We start from the raw sequence: 18,351 nt of genomic DNA, 5'->3' as shown, positions 1-18,351 counted from the left end.
TACTACTCGTGCTAAGTAATGGTGGTGGTGTAGACAGTTGGGGAAACATCTCCGCGGATAGTATCTAGCTAGCTTGTAAGAAAAAATGTGCATTATATTGTGTATGGATAGATAGTATATCCATACATGATACGGAGCAGTAGTATTAGTAGTGGTGGTGGTGGTAGTAGTAGTGATAGTTTGGCATCGAAGAATGACTAAAAAGACGAAAACGAACGCGGTCGACACAAAAAAATACATATACAAAGGCAATGCAGGTGAAAGTAAAGTAAGTAAAGAATGGTATCATTTCCTTCCATCCTCGCAGCCACCGTTCCCGCCAGGGATTGTATAGTAGCAACACAAGTAACCAAGAAGAAACCAAAGAGACATAAAGAAAACCACCAAAAACAAGGCCAAGCAACCGAAGGAGTAAACCTGGAAAGAAGGCAGGGGGGGGGGGGGGGGGGGGGGGGGGGGGGGGGGGGGGGGGGGAGAGAAAAGAAAAGAAAACATAGAGCCAAAGCCAAAACACCAGTACCAGTTACAATCCCATGATCCATCTTTCTGTGCCAGGTCCTGTCCCGTCATGTAAAATCCCGGCTGCATGTAACCCATGACATGACCCATTTTCCTGCGCCCATATACCGTGGACGCCGATAACACCATGACCATCTGTGAAGATTGTAGTCTAATGATTATAATAAGAGCTTAGAGAACAAAAACCCAGTGATGAAAAGCAGACTAACGAAAACCAGATAGGCTGAGACAAAAAGAATGAAACTCTCAAAAAGTTAGGAGTGAAGAGAACAAGAAGGATAGCAAGAGAGAGCTTGTCCCTCGCCGAGCAGGAAAGGGAAGCCATCAGCGTGAGTGAGTGGATGCAGAAAAGGCTCAGTTCCAGATATTGGCGTTGGGCATGCCACCACTAGTGATAAAGTCGGAAGCAGAAGGAATCGTCTGCGTGGGGTGCGACTGGCTCACGTAGTCCATGTCGAGCGGCGAAGTGTGGTCGGCGTAGCTCACCGAAGGACGGGGAGCAAAGGACGCAGATGACGGCGTCGGCGGCGCCTGGGGCGTATAGTCGGGATCGGGCTTCCCCTGGTAAATGTAGTCGGCTTGCTGCTGGTGAGGGTCGAAGCTGGAGACGGCACTGCTGCCACCCAGGCTCCCGTGGTTGTCGTACTGGTGATGGTCTGCAGGGTGGGGAAGAGGCAGCTGGTGATCGGCCGGGTGAGGCTGCTGGTGGTGCTGGGGAAGAGAGTGGTGGTGCTGGTGATGGGGATGCGCGAATGCCATCGGCTGAGGGTGCGTGCCAAAGGCCGGCGTCGCCGACTCATAAGATGGTTGGTGCTGGCCCATGGACATGTTGAGGCCATGGGGGACCATACCCGAGGCCGGCGGGGGTGCATAGCCGTCAAATGTTGGTGAGAAGGCTGGCATGTTGGGCACCGAGCCAGGCACTGGCGGCATGCCGTTGGACGGATCGGAACTGTGCGGGATGGCGACGTAGCCGCCAGTTACATAGGTTTTTCCGTCCGCGCCCTTGTACTCGAATTCACTGATTGCGGTGCGGAAGGTCTGGGCAAAGAGCAGCTCCTCGCGGACGTGCAGCTTGCACAATATGGGGTCGTGGGTGGGAGAGTTTAGGCGACCGCTCATAGCATCGTCGATCGTGTAGTAGCTGACCAAGTGATGGCTGATACCCTGAAACTTGACGCTGATAGTCTTCTTGACCAAGCCATCGTCCTTGAAGTCGTATGAGTCGGTCAAGGAGCCGACGAGCTCACGGATGGGGTCCTTGGGGTCGGATCCGTTGGGCATACCAGGGAGACCTGGAGTCGTCCTCTGGGAGTCCGAGGAGAAGGGATTTACTCCCATGGGACCATGCATGAGGGAGCCATTGATGAAGGGAGAACCACCTAGATGGGTCTCGCCCATGGCCGACGAGATGCTGAGGCGTGCCGACGACGGGGGCGTGGTGGTAGATTGCAATGGCTTAGCGATGCCACCGCTGACAGAGGAGCGCTTGCTGACAGGCTTCTTGAGGGCGCGCTTCTTCTCGCCAGGGGCGACAGCCTGGTCGAGCTCGCGGTAGACGAGGAAGTTGCCGAGGATACGGCTGGGGCTCCAAGTGATGCCGTCGGTCCAACGCTTGATACCAGACGACTGCTCCTCGTAGATGAAGACGTTGCCGCTGCGGATGAGCTCGGGACGCTCGCGGTCGTGAGGGCGGCGCGAGACATGGCTGAGCTTACCAGATAAGCAGGCTTCAAACAACAACAGAGCGTCAAGCGTCTCGACGACGATGCCCTGGTAAGTTGGCACCAGAGTCTCAGGTGCAGACATGGTTTCTTGTCTCTTGCGGGGTTCGTGCGAGTTGATGATGCTGATAGGTTGCACTCGACAACAAGAGACTCAGAGGGCACGAGGCTCACAGTTCGAGATGGCGTCTGGCTCGGCGCGACGTTTAAAAAAAAGCAAAGAGAACAAGGGTAGTGATATGGTTGCCAAGGGTTTTGTCTATGGAAGGAAAAAAGGGATAGAGAGAAGGTATAGTGAGAAATGATAGTACCGTGAGTGGCTACTTTCTGATGATGATGATGGCGGAAGCGATGGCGGGCCGCTTGGGTGATGATGACGGGGAATATCTGTCGGTGCTACCGCGCGTGGTGGTAGATGATGGTGCTGAGAAGGAGAGAGTATAGATCGGGTCAAGGTGAAAAAAAAATATAGACTTGGGTCCAGGAACAAGAAGGTAAAGAGGAAACCGTAAAATATAGATGGAAAGAAACAGCAGGAGCAGCAGCGAGGTCGGTCAGAGCAGCAGAGTAAGAGAGTTTATGCGGACAACTTGCGTTGGGCTTCGGAAAGCGCTTCTTTGGTGGCGGCACGCCCGTGGCGTATGTCGGGGGGGGGGGGGGGGTTTGTTTCTTTCTGCTGTATGAACTCTCTCCTCTTTCTGTAGCTCTCTCTCTCTCTCTCTCTCTATTTCTCCTCTCTTTACTGGCGAGGTTGATGTCGAGTCACTCAAAACAGTGGCTCATTTGTTTTGGGTTCACCGACAATATTTGGCTGATATGACGAGGTCGGATGAAGATGTAAAGATAGTCGCAATTTAGAGGGAAGGAGGGGAGAAGGGGAGTGAGGTTAAATGAGAGGGAGGTTAAATGGATTTATGAAGGAAGGAAGGAGGGGAGGAGAAAGATGATTCAAGGTGGGGGGGAAGGAAAAGAAGGAAAGAGCAATTGAGGAAAGGAAAGGAAGGAACGAGAGGACTAAGAAAAAAATACAAAGATAAAGTATACAAGGGGAATTGGTGTTAAATTCCTTGTTGTCCCTCTCTCCCTCTCTCTCCCTCTCTCTCTCTTTCTTGCTGATTCTTGAGATTGAATTGAAGTAAAGAGAAGAGAGAAGGTAGCAGAGAGGGACCCGGCGTATTGAGGCCCTCAGGAGCTGTTCGGCTGTCCGCAGTTGGTGGTTCCGGTACCGTGGTGGGGATCTTTTGGGGCCTTAGCCGGCAGCGGCGTTCCACTTCCGCTTTACCTGTTGTATCTCGTACTTTATTTTTTTTCCAGTATGGCTCTCCTTCTCTATCTAGATACTTTTAGTACGTGTATTCCTTTCTCTCTCTCCCCCCTCTCTCTCTATTTGTCTCTTGCTTTCTATTACCATTACTCTCTTTTCTTCCTCCCCCCCCCTTCTCTCTCTCTCTCTCTGCACACCTCCCCTCCCTCCTTTTCCCCTCGATCGATTTTTGCGCAAGCGACTATCAAGCCTCCATCATGGCATGCACGGCATGGCATCTGGTGCAAAAAAAAAAAAAAAAAAAAAAAAAAAAATTTAAAGGGACCCACACCCCATTGGTACTCCGTAAAAAATCGACCGTCGCCTCTTTTTTTTCTCTTATTTTTTATGTCCTAACTAATAATATTTATTTTTTTCCTTTTTCTTTCACTAAAATACTTCTGATATTTTATTTTGTCCTATTTTCTACCTTACTACCTTCTCGGGTCACGGAGTGCTGAACATCATCTCCACTATGTACGCGAGTACTTTGTACAGCTGACCAATGGAATGGCTATGCGTATTTGTACATGGAACAATACTTCGTTAACACATATCACCCCTACGAGCTGCTTTCGTACTTTCATCATCATCTCATCAATTGAGCCCTTCAATTGCCCTTGAAAGAAGAAGATAGGAGAAAAGAGAGGAGGAGAGGAAGCAGGTGACCTAGGGCCTGATGAATTTTTCTGCCTCCCTCTCCCTAATAGTTGCCAAGTGGCAATCAGTGGTGGCTGAGGATGGCCGGCGCCACCACCATCACCATGAGAGCCAAGCTCAGCCATCCAAGCCCAGCCAACCAGCCAGGAGAGCTTCTTTGGTGACATGCGGCTCTCTCACCTTGACCAGTGTTAGCAGTACGACGTATCTGCCCTTTAGTCTGTATGGAGGTATGTACAGTGGTACTAGCAAGGGGAGAGGAGGGGGGAGGGGCGGAGTCGATGGACTGGCTGCATGCACGTTTGCATATGTATGTCGTCGCCAGTTTCCGTGGGCAGCTAGTATTACAGAGTGATAATATATACCTTGCAAGCACGTTTGGGTGGTATCCGGTACTTTTCCTCCTTAGTACGAGTACATGGTCCGACCTGTACTCTCTAGTATCTTTTATCACCAGAGAACTACCATCCGTACTGCTGCTAACTGCTATTCATACCACGTCGAAGAGTTACTCAGAGTCCCTTGTTGGTAATGTACAGGTATGGAGCACAGAACAACCTACATGTACTCGTACTCGTACGTACGTACCAAAGGCCCTCGAGGAACCTGGCAGCCCATCAGAATACGACGTTGGCAAGCCTGGGCCTGGAAAAGGGAAGCCAGGGAACCCTTGGGAGACGTCTGAGACACACAATCACACCACATGTACAAAACACCAACAGGAGAGAAGGAGAAAGAGACCAAAAAAGGTACGAAGAGTATCAGCCATTGCAGCCAGATCCTCTACCCAAGTGATGCTGACTCATCCCGGTGCTTCCCGTTGACGAGTTCAATCGTAATAGACTGCAACTTAGACTTTCCCTCTCTCTCTCACTCTCTCAACTTACCTATGCCCTTTTTCTTCTCCTTCTTCTTTTCTTCACGCTGGAGTGTGACAAAAGTACATGGTGTACGTGAGGCCGCCTTCCCACCATCCCCCCAATGTCATCCCATCCCATCTCATCCCATCCCATCTCATCCCATCCTATCCCATCCTATCCTATCCCATCCTATCACTAATAAACGATAGCTAGTGGCCCTCTGCGAAGCTACGAGTACCCCGTAGATCGAGTAAGAGCAGTAGGTCATTTCTGGTTAATGAGTTCCTTTATCCAACCCACCTGCCCACCATCAGCTAGGCAACGGTCCAGCTTCTACTAACACACAAAATGTCCCCCTCCTATCTCTCTACGGCTCCCTCCCTCTTACTTCCGCCCGCACACGGGACACCCGTGTATGGGAACAGCTCCGGCCCAGATAAAAAGAGGACGGTGGAGGGGTTGGTGGGGATGAGATGGGTTGGTCTCCTCCCCCCCCAGGAATGTGGACCAACCAACTCACCTACTACTGGGTAGTTAGAAGGGTCGAGACCTGAACAGGGCTCGTGCATAGGTAACGAGTGCGTCAACACAGAGTATTTTATCTTGCTCTTATTAAAAGAGGTGCGTATGTGTCTATGTACTTTTCCTTTTTCCTTTTTCTTTCCTTTCCCTTTCCTTTCTTTCTTTTTTCTCTCTTTTGTTGCAATGCCGAGCCGTTTCGTCACCATGTACCGAGCATTGTGTCAATCGGTTCAATGGTGGGATCAATCGTTTCCACACAAACCCGTACACTGAGAGAAAAGGGAAGAGAGAGAGAGAAAGAGAGGGGGGTGGGGTTAGCAGAGCTCAGTTGGGGGTAGAGAATAGGGAAGGAGAGAGAGAGAAGGCGGGGGGGGGGGAGGATCGATGGACAGATTGGGCGCAATGGCCTGCAGAGAGTCGGTATAACACCTTGTATAGATACCTGTAAACAATTAAGAGGTTGTCTCTACGGTAAAGTACTGAATACATGCACGTGCTCTCTGACCCAGTCATGAAGCTGTCCGTCCTCTTCAACTTACAGACTGCAGCGCAAATACTTACATGCGGCAGTGGAAACGAATAAAAAAAGAGGCATACATTGTCTCCTTGACTTTGCAGCGCATGAGGAAAGAGGAAATGTCTCTTGCTTGTGAATTCTGTACTATTACTCCACGATGAATTACGATGCATTCATAATTTCAATTGCACATACAAGTACGCAGTATTAACATGCATCACAACACACACAATTGTCAACTCGATCTGCATACACATTCATCCACTCACTCAATCACAACTAAATAACTACCTACCTATTGTCAGCTGCCATCCGAGTTTCTCCCCCCCCGTCCGTACTGTTCACCATACTAATCACCTCTTCTCAGCAACACACACACACTCTCTCTCTCTCTCTCTATTTGTATCTCCCTCTCTCACCCACCTTCTCTATATCCAATCAATTATGATCCATCCACAACTACTACATCGTGCTGTTATTTGTAAGCTGTAATGGGTCCCGTGTGAAGGAAACGCCACTCCATCACTACACGATACACATGACCTCTCTCTCTTCTTCCCACCATCCCCTTATCAACCAACCGCAAAGAGGGAGAAAAGAACGCCAAGTTTCTGCAAGGCACCGTTCTCTTTCCTGGTATCATTTTGCTTCACTGCCCTGCCATACTAAATGGCGGGTCTCCCTCTCCTTTATTACTTACAACGTACTAGTTTCCCTTCTCAAGCCTTAGCACTGCTATTACTAGTTTTTTTTCCTTTATTTTTTGGGTCTTTTTTTTTTCGTTAGTCCACACACACACACACAACCGTACTCGCCAGAGTAAGGCCTGTTTCTCTATCAGTCTTTTCGGTTCCCTCTCTTCTTTGCCAAGAAACGGCCATGTCCGCGAGAGAAAAAGGAGGGGCCTTGAAGCTTAGTGGCAAGTGCCAGCCTCCCTCACCCTCCCGTCCATGTCGAGGACACCAACCAACCTTGTCTTGTTAGTTCTCCGTCTCTCTAGTTTCATCCCTGTATCATCGAAATACATTAGAAAATGATGAGAGATAGAGAGAGTGTGTGTGTGCGTGTGTGTGTGTGCGTGTGTGTGTGTGTGTGTGTGTGTGCGTGTGTGTTTGTCCATCACGATATCGATGAAGTCGGACTTGTGTAACAGATCAGACTCCTTCACCAATTCTCTCAAACAGGTAACTATACATTCCTCCATCCACAAACCAATTCCGGAACAAGTCTTTTTGAGGAGGCCAGGTTTGCCGTACCAGTGTTCTCACTTGTTAATTTTTGTAAGCAGTAATGATCACCATCATGGTGCACGCAAGCGTTTTTCAATCCAGAGCCCTTTTCAATCAGACGTGTCAGGAAAGGCATTAGATGCGAATCACTAGTCAACAGATACTCGATTACCTAATTACTTCTACGGGGTTACTCTCGTACTCGTAGAATGGAAAGGATCGGATTTCAGAAGAGGCAAAGACCCGGTCGCGCCAAGATGATGATCATTTTTGCCAAGATCAGCTTAATGCGGATCTCGGATCGGCCTTTTTTCTCCGCGGTAGATCCTTTTTCTTTTTTTCGTAGGCTATAGGCTGTAGGCTGTAGCCTTACCAGCTCTCAACAGTCAAGAACTGGGGATTATGCAATTCCCCTCACAGTAGATCATCTATTACACATCTTTGAGGGAAAAAAGAAGGGACATTTTTCAAACTCTTCTTCTCCCACCTACTATGTTGATCCTGTTCGTTGTTGTCCTAAACCAAACACACACGCACACACGCACAAGCTATCATCAACACGTGCGGTATTACTCCTCTGTATGTAGTATCAATTACCGTGTTTTATATGGGTTACCTGGGAAAACGAAAGTTAGGCTCGGAATGCTCTTCACAGGGATCACCCAGGCTTCTTTTCTTGCCTCTCCCTATTGCCCTTGTAATAAAATGGCCCTCTCAAGAATTTGGAAAGAGACAGATAGACTTGTTCAGATGCTTTCCATCCAGCCAAAATCAGGCTTTGGGAGAAATAATTTCGTTTTGGCCATGGGGGACGGGAGGGCCCTGTCTAGTGAGACATCCTCGCCGCAATGCCCATGCCACCCTCGTGATTCACCTCCCTCCCCCAGTAAAACGTTGACGGGTGTTGATCCGGGACCGCTGTATTCTGTACCTTTATGAATGTAGGTACGGATACACGTATATCTTGACGATCAAGGAGGAGAGGACATTGATAGCTCTCGATGAGGACAAATTGCTTTTTTTTAAAAAAAAAGCTAAAGGATGCTTAATCCATATCAACAGTCAGTGCGAGTATGCCTTTTTGTTTTTCTTAAAAGCCTTCCTGTGTTGAGTACAGTCTTGGTATGTGTGTGTTTCTATGCCGTCTGCCGGAAGCGTCACTTCTTGGCATCACCATCACGTACGCAGTAGGGGAGAAGAGAGAGAGAAGTAATATATGACGGCAGTAGAAGAAAAGCAGTACGGGACGTTCCTCTCTCCGATGAAGATCTTCAGCTCTTTCCCGCGTAAAACCATGGCTCCTCATCCGGCCCATATTGTCTTCCAGGGACTCTCATCGGCACAGGCACCGGCACCGGCACACCACCTCTTGTAAACGTGCTCGTCCAGTCTTGTCCTGCAGAGCTATTGACAGAACCATCTGTGCGGACGGGGCCAATTGGAATCACCACCCCACACTCCCAGTTGCGGCAGCTCATCTTCGGCTTTCCCGTCTTACTATCCTTGACCAGACGACCCCTATGTCAAGTTGTTAGCGTTCTGAGTCTCTTGTTTTTATGTCGCTTGTCTCTCGCTCTCCCTCTTCTTATTCTTTTCCGTCTTCTTCTTCTCCCACTGCTGCCCATCCTCGCAAGAGAGAGGAACGCATGACACGCTTGCGGACCTGCCACGCAAGCATTCCTCCCCCCCCCCTTCTTCCAGGCCCTCGAATGTATAACGCAGAGTAATAAAAAAGAGAGGGAAAGAAAAACTAAAATGGAACCCAACTGCAACGTACCATGCGCTTTCAGATAGATTGGCGCTCCCCACGTATGCCCAAGCCTTCTTGCCCCCTGATGATGCACTATTGGTACCGCTGCCGCCGCCAGCGCCGTCATCTGAGGTGGGTCCGGGGTCTGCCGAGAAGAACGACGACGACGACGATGACGACGACGGACGGACAAACATCATCTTAGAGTGCAGCAATAGTCCGTCCCGGACATTCTCGCAATCCCGTACCAGACCGGTGGGGAAGCTAGGTGATCGCCACCACCTGGCGTGCACGCAAATCGTGCCCGCAGCCTAGAGGAAAAGAGAAGGCCATCTCCTGGTTAGCGCGCGCCATCCCCAACACAAGTCCGCCTATCCCATCCATGGACCATGGCACTATAGTACTATAGGACTAGACACTACTAGCAGCTCACGGAGTGCACGGTATGGATGCTCTCCATGTAGCAGTACGCCATAGCACTTGCTGTTGCGTATACCGTGCTCCGTAATACTCGTTTAAGTAGACAGAGAAAGTAGGAGGGTCAACAAAGTAGAGGGGGGCGGGGGGGGCGAGCAAGACCCGCCGCCGCCGACGCCAGTATGACTCCCTCTCCTTACCCTTGTGGGCTCGTGGCCTCGTACTCTCTGTATATGACCCTCGCTTCCTCGTATGTCGATTACGAGCACTCTCATGGCTTTGGTGTTTGGGGGCCGGACAACTCACTCCTCTTCCGCCTCGGCTTTTGGCCACGGTTGTTTCGGCCGGGAAGTAGATTCGAACGTGATCCTGTAGTTGCTGGGGTAGCACGTCTGCCGGCATTTTCTGTCCCCTCTTTCGAGATGTCCTCTCGTTATACTCCTTCATGCCATTATCTCCTATTTCCCTCTGGCGTTAACACGTTCACACACACATACACACACAAAAAAAAGGATTGAAGGTCATTCTCTATAGAGGCCAGTAGCCAGTCAAAAAGAAAAAGCAGCGGGGAAGTCCTTTTAGACATACCTTGACATGCGTTATATATGGCCCCAATGAGGTCCCGGTTGATGGACCCCAACGAAGCAGCCTGCAATTGTATCGTATGTCAGTCGCCTCCAGTACGACAATACTAGAACATGCTCCGTACACTAACAAGTGTCCCGGCCCTATCGACCAACCCCCCCGCGCGCCTCTTCGAGACAGAAGGAGAGAGAACATACCACAATGTCGACGTCGACGGCGCCAGTACTAGTGGCCAGCCCAAGTACAGCCACAGTGTCTCCAAGCCCACAGTAGCCTACAACGCTAACAGCCTCAGCTACTATTCCCATCCGGTCCGTAGGAGAAGGGAGATGACATCGGCGTGTGTTGCAGCTCACACGCAATGCAACGTAAACCCGACGCTAACATGTACTGACCTGTCCTTCTCCGCAGCTCGTCCGTGTGACTGCCTGGTCTGATGGTGGTGGTCAGCTCCGTTGAATGTCTCTCCGCTGGATCTTCTTTTGTATCATCGGCCATCCAAAGTCACATACATGGTGTATACAAAGCCTAGATTGGCCGTCCGTGTAAAGTCGTAGCGCGAGAGACTCTGTATCATGTTGTCATCTATACCCGCAGCGCGCAGGAACCGGCTCAGCTCGGTGAAAAAGCCTGTCGGTTGCTGCTGCTGTTGCTGCTCACGATTCTTGTGGCTGGTCTCGGACAAAAGGGGTAGGTCGATTAAAAACACCATCTATATGGAAGGATTGACTCATCAGCTCATGTCTTCTTTCTGTCACTCTAACTTGTTGGGGGTGGGGGGAGGGATCCGGTAACCCCCCCTCTCACGAGCAGATGAAGACCAGGAGAGGAAATTAAACCAACGTTCTCCATGACCCCCGTCTCTCCCCAGTCATAGGACACCAGGTTACCCGTAGGCACCACGATTCGCAGACTACCAGGATACTTGAGAAGTTGCAGCTTGGAATGCATGGCTCCACGCCCGCTCATGGGCGGGAAGCAAAAACGCACGTTTGGCGGGGCGTTGGCTTGCATGGCGGTTTTCTTTCGATGAAGCGCATGTCAGTCAGTAGCCTCTTGCATCAGAGGGGTGGGGGGAATTTGGTTGCATCCCCCCCTCCCCGTTAAGTTAATGAAGGGTGCGTTCCCCCCCCCCCCTTCCCTTGGGATGTCTGCATTTCAAGTGTACGTACCTGGTCCTGGTCCGCTGCATATGCTACAAGGAGTAGCCTGGTCCTCAGCATGTCCACCTTGGACATGAGCCATTCGTCGTCCCACTGGAAGGACGACAGGACAGCCAGCTCCAGCTGGTCTCTCTGCAGCACCTCCTCGATCTTGATGTCGTCCTCTGTCCTGGGGTACCCGTAGGCCCACGTCTTCTTGACGGCACCGTCGCGAAACTGCATGAGCGATCCCCGCTTGGCCGTCGATGACCATGTGCTCACAACCCGTTCTGTACTCATCCTTGCTGTTGCTTCTCCTCCTCCTCCTCCCCCTCCTGCTGGCACTTCTGCCTTGATTTTCGCAGCCGTTGTCTTATTTGATGTTGCTGCTGCTGCCGTTACTGCTGCCGCTGCTTCTACAGCTAATGCTGCCCTCTTTGCTGCCGGGGGTCCTACTTCGACTACCTCGTCGTCGTCGTCGTCGTCTGCAGTCCAGGGTCTTTTGGCCGCCAGTCTCTTGAGTCGTTGCTCCTCCATGGCTTTGCGGTCCAGGACCAGAGATCCAAACGTAGTCGTGTTTGCTCCGGGCAGGTCCCCTGTCGACTTCTTGTCCTCCGATATCTCTGTCACTTTACTCTTATCCGGTGCATCCTGCGGAGCCCCCTGTTCATCCTGGAGGGACAGGGCAATGGCGTACCGTAGAGCCTCATCGTCGTCAGCGTCGCTAGACAGCTCGGGCACGTCTTGGCCAGCCATATTTTCTGCTTGCTTAGGGCTCTATCCTGAATGTTGGGTGGACTTTGGCCTCTCTGCTCTTTCACTTTTTGCAAAGCACGTAGAACAGGGAGTCGGAGATTCTAGAAATGAAACATTGCGGACTCTGAAATGGAAGACGTGACGACACACGTCCGACGTCAGGACGCACGCGCTCTCACGTGTCTCCAAGCAGGGGTGTAGGGGCGTGCTCACTTTTGGCGGGGCAAGCTTTTGGCGAGGAGAGGGACAAACATGGCCGACCTGATATTGGGTGACCTACGTTATTCACCTCTCACCCGCACTCCCGGCGGGTACATTTCTAGCACTCCAGGAATGTTCTATGTCATTGATTAATATGCTCTCTGCTTCCAAGAATCGAGCAAATCATCCATCGTAGTTAAATCTAAATGATTAGCATCGAAGTGGCAAAAGTATTTCAGATGGAGAAGATGGATAAGTGGTAAATTGAGCTTAAGTATTATTGCGCGGCAAGGCCATGTTAAACGCGCAAGCACAGAATATCTCCTCTAAGCGAGGACAAAGGACGGTATCCATCGCCCGGTCACCCGATTCTCCAAAAAGTGTTTCTAACTAAAAAAGGCACTTGGAGGGGAAAAAAACAAACCCCTCCAGCCCAAACCAGTACGCTTGCCAGGCCTCCCATCAAGCTCCATATTCCAGGGCTCCCAAATGCACCCATATAACAGAAAGCAAAGCAACAAAAACAAGTATAAAGCAGAAAAAGGGAAATAGAGAAAAGAAAGGAAGGAAGTAATTCTTTCAGACGCTAAAAAGCCAAGAGGAAAGGATATCAACAGACATAAGATAGTACCAGTTACCCTACTCCTGACGTCTCCCTCGATGGTCTTCCAAACGCTGTTCCCCAGTCCATGTTGCAAAATATAAGAAGCACCATAAATCATTCGGGGTGCAGCTGTAGGTACGAAGGAGGTGTTGTCGCTTTATATATAAATGAATGATTACTGAAACAGAAGAAAAGACGCTTCTTTGCAGCGGACAAGGGCATTCGTCGCATTTGGTCTGGTTTGGCGTCGTTGTTGAATGAGATGTATAAAAGAAATTTGAAAAGGAGGGTGATGTGTGGTATTATTTCATGGGAAGAAAAGGAGATGGTGTGGTTATCTTGATGAGATTGCTGCCTGAGTGTGCAACTGGTGACAAGTCGCTTTCAGCCAAGCTAATGCATAAACAACCTCCGCTCGGTATTGGCAGAAGGAGGCCCAGCGTCCAGCCTAAGGATGCGTCGTAGGTCGTTCTCCATAGCCTGGAGGTTGCCCCCCTGCGATGCTGAATGTGCGGGCGGCGGTCCTTGGTTAGCGGCACGAGTAGGCGGGGACTGATGGACGGCTGGGAATGGGGCACGCTGGAGCGTGGCATGATTAATGTGACGGCCAGGGGCTGGCGCCGGCGAAGACTGGAGGTTTCCACCAAACAGGAACCTCTTGAGGGCCTCGGAGGGGTCCTCGGAAGAAGGGGAAGCACTGTTCTGCTCTTGTCCCCCAGGGCGGCCGCTCTGACTAGGTCGTGCAGCCTTGATGCGGTCTCGGTAGGGCGTGGAGAAGGCAGGGCCCATTGGCTGCTGGCGGTAGTCACGCCCAAGCTCGTCGTCGTCTATGCCACCCATATGGTGCGCCTGCCTAGCGAATGGGTCGTGATGGCGCATATGTGGCATCGACATGGATCCTCTATGGAAACCGGCCAAGACAGAAGGAGACTCATTAGATGACGGGGTGGTCATGGGGGGAGCGGACTGCTGCTGCTGCTGGCCACTGGGACCGTTGTAACGCTGACGCTCCTTTTCCTCGCGATGGGCCTTGAACATGAAGTCGAGGGGCGAATCACTGGCACCGAGGCCAGTGAGGCGACGCTGCGGAGTAGGGACATCTGTGTCGGTAGCCGGCGGGGACGGCTGCTGGGGGAACGACTGGTGGTGGCCATGGGCGCCGTAGACGGCTGCCTTGGAGGCGGGCGATTCTGTAGGAGTAACGGAGCCTTTGGAGACGAAGCTGGGCATAGGGAGGGCCGAGGGCGCGGGAGAAGCATGGAAGGTAGCGCCGGCATAGGCAATGGCATTGGAGACGGAGGCAGGAGCGACAGATCGCGACGGCGTGTTGCGATAATGAGAATTCATGGCTGGCTGGTCCGGCTCGGGAGACGTTGACGCTGCCACGTTATTGTTATTATTTTTCCTAGCTGACTTTGTCCTGGGACGCTGTCTGGAATTATTGCCATGATTGTTCTTGTCGGGTGTCTGCGGGGTGGTGTCGGGACGTGAGACATTGACGAGGCCCGCGTCATTCTCTGAGGCGTAAGATTTCTGTGCTCCATTTCGGCCTCCATTCCTGCCCTGACGTCGGCGGTTAGGCGTCGGCTTTGGCTGAGCCGGCGATGGCTCCTCGCTCATTCTGGCGGTGGTGGCGGCAGGACGTTGCGTGTGCTAGTAAAACGTAGAAGATGATGGCGATGATAATGGTTGCCCGGAGGTCTGTCTGTCTGGAGCGCTGGTGGCGCTGGGTAGAGCAAGGAAGCGTGAAAAGATAATGTCTGATGGTAGTTTACTTGGACCGGCGTGATGGAAGCAACCATGATGCGCGCGCTCTGCGACAAAAAGGTGGGATGGGCTTTGTCGATTGTAGGGAACGAACACGAACAACGAAAAGTAGTAGTCCGAAGAGGTTGGCGGCTGGCGGCTGGCGGCTGGCAGACGACCAACGGAGGAAGAGGGGATGGGGATCCTCGCACGTAGGGGAACAAAGGTGGATAACGGCGCAGGCCGACGTCAGTCAGCTTGTTTAGACCTGATCCAGGCAGAATGGTAAAGCAAACAAGGACTTCCCAACTGCCAACAGTGATAGCAGTAGCAATAGGCAAGACAATCACAACAGCCAGTAGCAACAGCAGGAGAAAGGGCAATACGGCGATGCGGCGGGCGGCAGGTGGCAATCACCTTTTGGAGTGGCTTCACTGTTGGTCGCCGACCTTGCACTGTCCTGCACAGTCTTTTGATACTGTGTGGCTTGATGGGCCATGATATACATGTGTACTGTGCATAAACACCGTGTGCTGCCCTACAACTTTTTTATTAGCTCCTTATTTTGAAATGAGAAAACATCTAGTATTGTACTCATTGCTCTTAGCAAAGAACAAAGGACGAGAGAGAGCATTAATGAGACCGACGAAGACAAGATAAAGACCTCCCTTGGTCGCCACGGTCTGTCGACTTATCAAGGCACCAATCGCCACCTAATGTGTCACAAACCAGTCAGCCCAACCCACGTCAATGCACGAGGTTCACTTTGCCCAGCTGACCGGTGGGTTGGCCAGGCACCAATCCAAAAGAAGCTGCATACGCATACATACATACACATAACCACTCTGTAAATGCGTCTGCGGTTGATGATAGGCGGGATTTGAAGTTGATAGTTGTGGCTGGTGCACTGGCACTGTGCACACGGTTGAAAACAGCTTATTAAGTCAGCATTTTGGTTAAGCCACACACTGGATTGGAAATTTCACCAAGTTATCTTTTGGCAGACAAGGAAATATAATGAATAGTCGGCACAGTAACAGTAATAGATATTCAATGAGAGCTGGTAGAGCATCATAATTGTATCGCTTCATATATTATCGGCGTATGCAGCGGACCATCAAGGGACGGGAGTGTTGCTTCCTGCCAACAGGCCAAACCGCTAAAACCAGCTGCTATGAGGTCGAGGTCAAGGTCAAACGGTGCGTAAGGTCCCGTCACCGTGGGACCACTTTGATCGCCGCCAGCTTTCAACAACCTCTTTGCACCGCATCGTCTTGATTCCGCACAGGATTTCCCACTTCTATTCCTCTACTTCTCCATAACACCGACCAACCTGTGCGGCTCCCTGTCACCGGTCGTCCCAGCCAACACCTGTACCCTTTTATTCTTCCGACACCCCCGCCCAACGGTTCCCCTCACCATGGCTGACGTTGAGATGAGCGACGCTCCCTCGGGCGCCAAGAAGTCGGACGCCGTCGAGGCGAGGAAGAAGTTTGAAGTAAAGAAGGTAGGCATATCTCCCTTGCATCCAGACTTCTGGGCTTGCAAGCTGACAGACCATAGTGGAATGCCGTTGCCCTCTGGGCTTGGGACATTGTCGTCGACAACTGCGCCATCTGCCGTAACCACATCATGGACCTGTGTACGTTACATATCCAAACCTTACGACTCCTTCTTATTCTCCCTAACACTAAGGAAACACAGGCATCGAGTGCCAGGCGAACCAGGCCTCAGCCACCAGTGAAGAATGCACAGTGGCGTGGGGCATTTGCAACGTAAGTATATTCTCTACTCTCATGCTCCCATCCTCTTTCTCTCTCTACTCTCTCTACAGCTGAGCTAACCTTTGTTCTCTTTTCCAGCACGCCTTTCACTTCCACTGCATTTCTCGTTGGCTCAAGGCCCGATCCGTCTGCCCGCTCGACAACCGCGACTGGGAGTTCCAAAAGTACGGCCGATAAATGACAAGCGTCCCCGAGATGCACCCCCCCCCCCCCCCAGCTATATTTTCCTTTTCGCAAAAAGGTTCTGGAGTTTTTGGTAGACACACATAACATATTTCCACGGCGGCTTTTCTTGTTGTTTTAGTTTTTCGGTTGCGGGAGGGAAGAGCGTTTCCCTTCATAATCATGTATAGCTCGCTCTCATGGTCGTTGTTTATTATCTTCCTCCATCATCCACCACACCACGCATAAGACATCGTCTATAATGTGGTCGTCCCATATCCAGCAGGAAGCCATTTCACCGGGTTTCGCTTGAAAAAGGGCCAGGGCGGTACGACAACGAGGAAGGTCAGGGCGGTGCCCGCCAGACCAATATACATGGCCAGCACGATATCTTGCTTGGCGTAGCCGATGTTGAGCGACAGCAACTAGCAATAGGCCCCGTGTTAGCTGAATCCAAGAACCAGTCTTTTTGTCTCCCCGTTTCTCTCTTCGCATTTTGTTTTGAAAGGGATGGTGTCATACTCCAGACAAAGCGAGAAGAACTGTCCCGATAACTTCACTACGTCTTTGGCCGTCGAAATCCTGTGACATTGTCGAGCTTTAGTGTGCTGCTTCTTAATTCTGGTAGCAATATATTAGGGTGGTGGTTTCCGTACGATCTCCCCCTCCACGACGTCGCGGACCTTGTCCAAAAGCTCGTCGGCCATGCTTTCTTGTGTTGTCTAGTATCGTTTTCGAATGAGTATCTGTGTCGATAGATTGCGCCGACGCTGTCGACGTCTCGCAAAACGTACGGGGGGTTCGTTAGTGATGCTGGGACACGTCGCGCGCATACGGGCTCTTGCAATACAATACGGGCACGTATCGTAGTGGTGTTCGTAGAGTGTGGACATGTAATCTGTACTCCGTACGGAGTAAGTAATATGTGTCAAGAGTAGAGACATACAATTATGATATTCACACTGTGTCCTGCTCCGTACTGCATAGCCAGTATGCACAGTATGGACTTTCGCACATGAATAATAATAAACTTGTCATTCTATTTATTAATGCTGTAGCTAGTAAGCTTCCACTGGTCCAGACTCCATCATGGCAATCGGCAATACTGTCGACCCCCCCCCCCCCTTCTAGGGTCTTTAAGACCTCTGGGGCTTCTATGGACGGAAGACGGGAGCATGTAAGCAATACATGGGGCTAAGTACGGTCTTTAGCAGTGATGCACCACCGTCCAAATAAGTACCTGCGCCGCATGGCTTATCACTGTCCAGCGATCATGGATACGCTTCCAGTAGACTCCAACCACTAGAAATCCACGGTTTACAGGCACCAAAATTGGTAGGTAACCGCCGACCACATGCAAAATTTTGTCCCGCCTTATTGACATAAAGTACTCGTACTACGGCGGCATTATCTCAGTATTAATGGCTATGAAATAACTAGACTAGGACAGGGTCAAAGTTTTTCATCTTTATCCCTTTTTCATCTTTTCATCTCACGAATCTTTCGTCCTTTCTTCCTTTACTCTTTCTCGAAGCTCTTTACGAGTACCATTCAAGCCATTTTTTTGCACGGATCGCGCGGAGGTAGTCCTGTTGATTCGCCCGTATCGCCACCCTCTCTCGACCGTTGGTCAAAATACCACCACCTCCTTGTGCACCCCGTCCGACATCCCCATCGCACTTTCCGAGAGCCCTTGCACTACATTCAAGGAGTGCGAGACGCCCTCACCGCTTGGATACTCCGTCAGCCGGATTCCCCATCAAAACCTTCAAGTTGGCTCGACTCGCCATCAACCACACAAACTACGCTTCGCTCCTTAGCCCAGGCTGCTGGGTTTATAGCGGAGTCGTCAGGAGACCCCCATAACTGG

General features: G+C 51.0%; 5 protein-coding genes across 5 annotated transcripts; 1 reads left to right on the top strand and 4 right to left on the bottom strand.

Moving 5' to 3' along the window:
• Positions 1–873: 873 nt before the first annotated feature.
• GMORB2_3090 (uncharacterized protein) lies at positions 874–2,328 on the bottom strand (the record flags this gene model as incomplete). Its single annotated transcript, XM_035465066.1, has 2 exons — positions 874–1,814; positions 1,992–2,328. The coding sequence occupies 2 exons, from the start codon at positions 2,326–2,328 to the stop codon at positions 874–876; spliced, it is 1,278 nt and encodes a 425-aa protein (XP_035318941.1).
• Positions 2,329–8,636: 6,308 nt separating this feature from the next.
• Positions 8,637–11,984, bottom strand: GMORB2_3089 (Tyrosyl-DNA phosphodiesterase; the record flags this gene model as incomplete). The annotated part of the gene is made up of 9 exons (XM_035465065.1): positions 8,637–8,730; positions 9,112–9,395; positions 9,808–9,959; positions 10,090–10,150; positions 10,284–10,368; positions 10,599–10,798; positions 10,894–11,109; positions 11,259–11,465; positions 11,784–11,984. The coding sequence occupies 9 exons, from the start codon at positions 11,982–11,984 to the stop codon at positions 8,637–8,639; spliced, it is 1,500 nt and encodes a 499-aa protein (XP_035318940.1).
• Positions 11,985–13,182: 1,198 nt separating this feature from the next.
• Positions 13,183–14,591, bottom strand: GMORB2_3088 (uncharacterized protein; the record flags this gene model as incomplete). Its single annotated transcript, XM_035465064.1, has 2 exons — positions 13,183–14,442; positions 14,565–14,591. The coding sequence occupies 2 exons, from the start codon at positions 14,589–14,591 to the stop codon at positions 13,183–13,185; spliced, it is 1,287 nt and encodes a 428-aa protein (XP_035318939.1).
• Positions 14,592–15,955: 1,364 nt separating this feature from the next.
• Positions 15,956–16,496, top strand: GMORB2_3087 (RING-box protein 1; the record flags this gene model as incomplete). The annotated part of the gene is made up of 4 exons (XM_035465063.1): positions 15,956–16,042; positions 16,099–16,177; positions 16,240–16,310; positions 16,398–16,496. 4 exons carry the CDS (start codon positions 15,956–15,958, stop codon positions 16,494–16,496), a joined length of 336 nt encoding a protein of 111 aa, XP_035318938.1.
• A 242-nt stretch (positions 16,497–16,738) lies between these two features.
• GMORB2_3086 (uncharacterized protein) lies at positions 16,739–17,188 on the bottom strand (the record flags this gene model as incomplete). Its single annotated transcript, XM_035465062.1, has 2 exons — positions 16,739–16,906; positions 17,138–17,188. 2 exons carry the CDS (start codon positions 17,186–17,188, stop codon positions 16,739–16,741), a joined length of 219 nt encoding a protein of 72 aa, XP_035318937.1.
• Positions 17,189–18,351: the final 1,163 nt, after the last annotated feature.

This window comes from Geosmithia morbida (assembly GCF_012550715.1).
Source record: "Geosmithia morbida isolate 1262 chromosome Unknown scaffold_16, whole genome shotgun sequence".
Taxonomy (NCBI): Eukaryota; Fungi; Ascomycota; class Sordariomycetes; order Hypocreales; family Bionectriaceae; genus Geosmithia; species Geosmithia morbida.
Note: the sequence above shows the minus strand (reverse complement) of the source record. Positions and strands in the feature narration are given on the sequence as shown.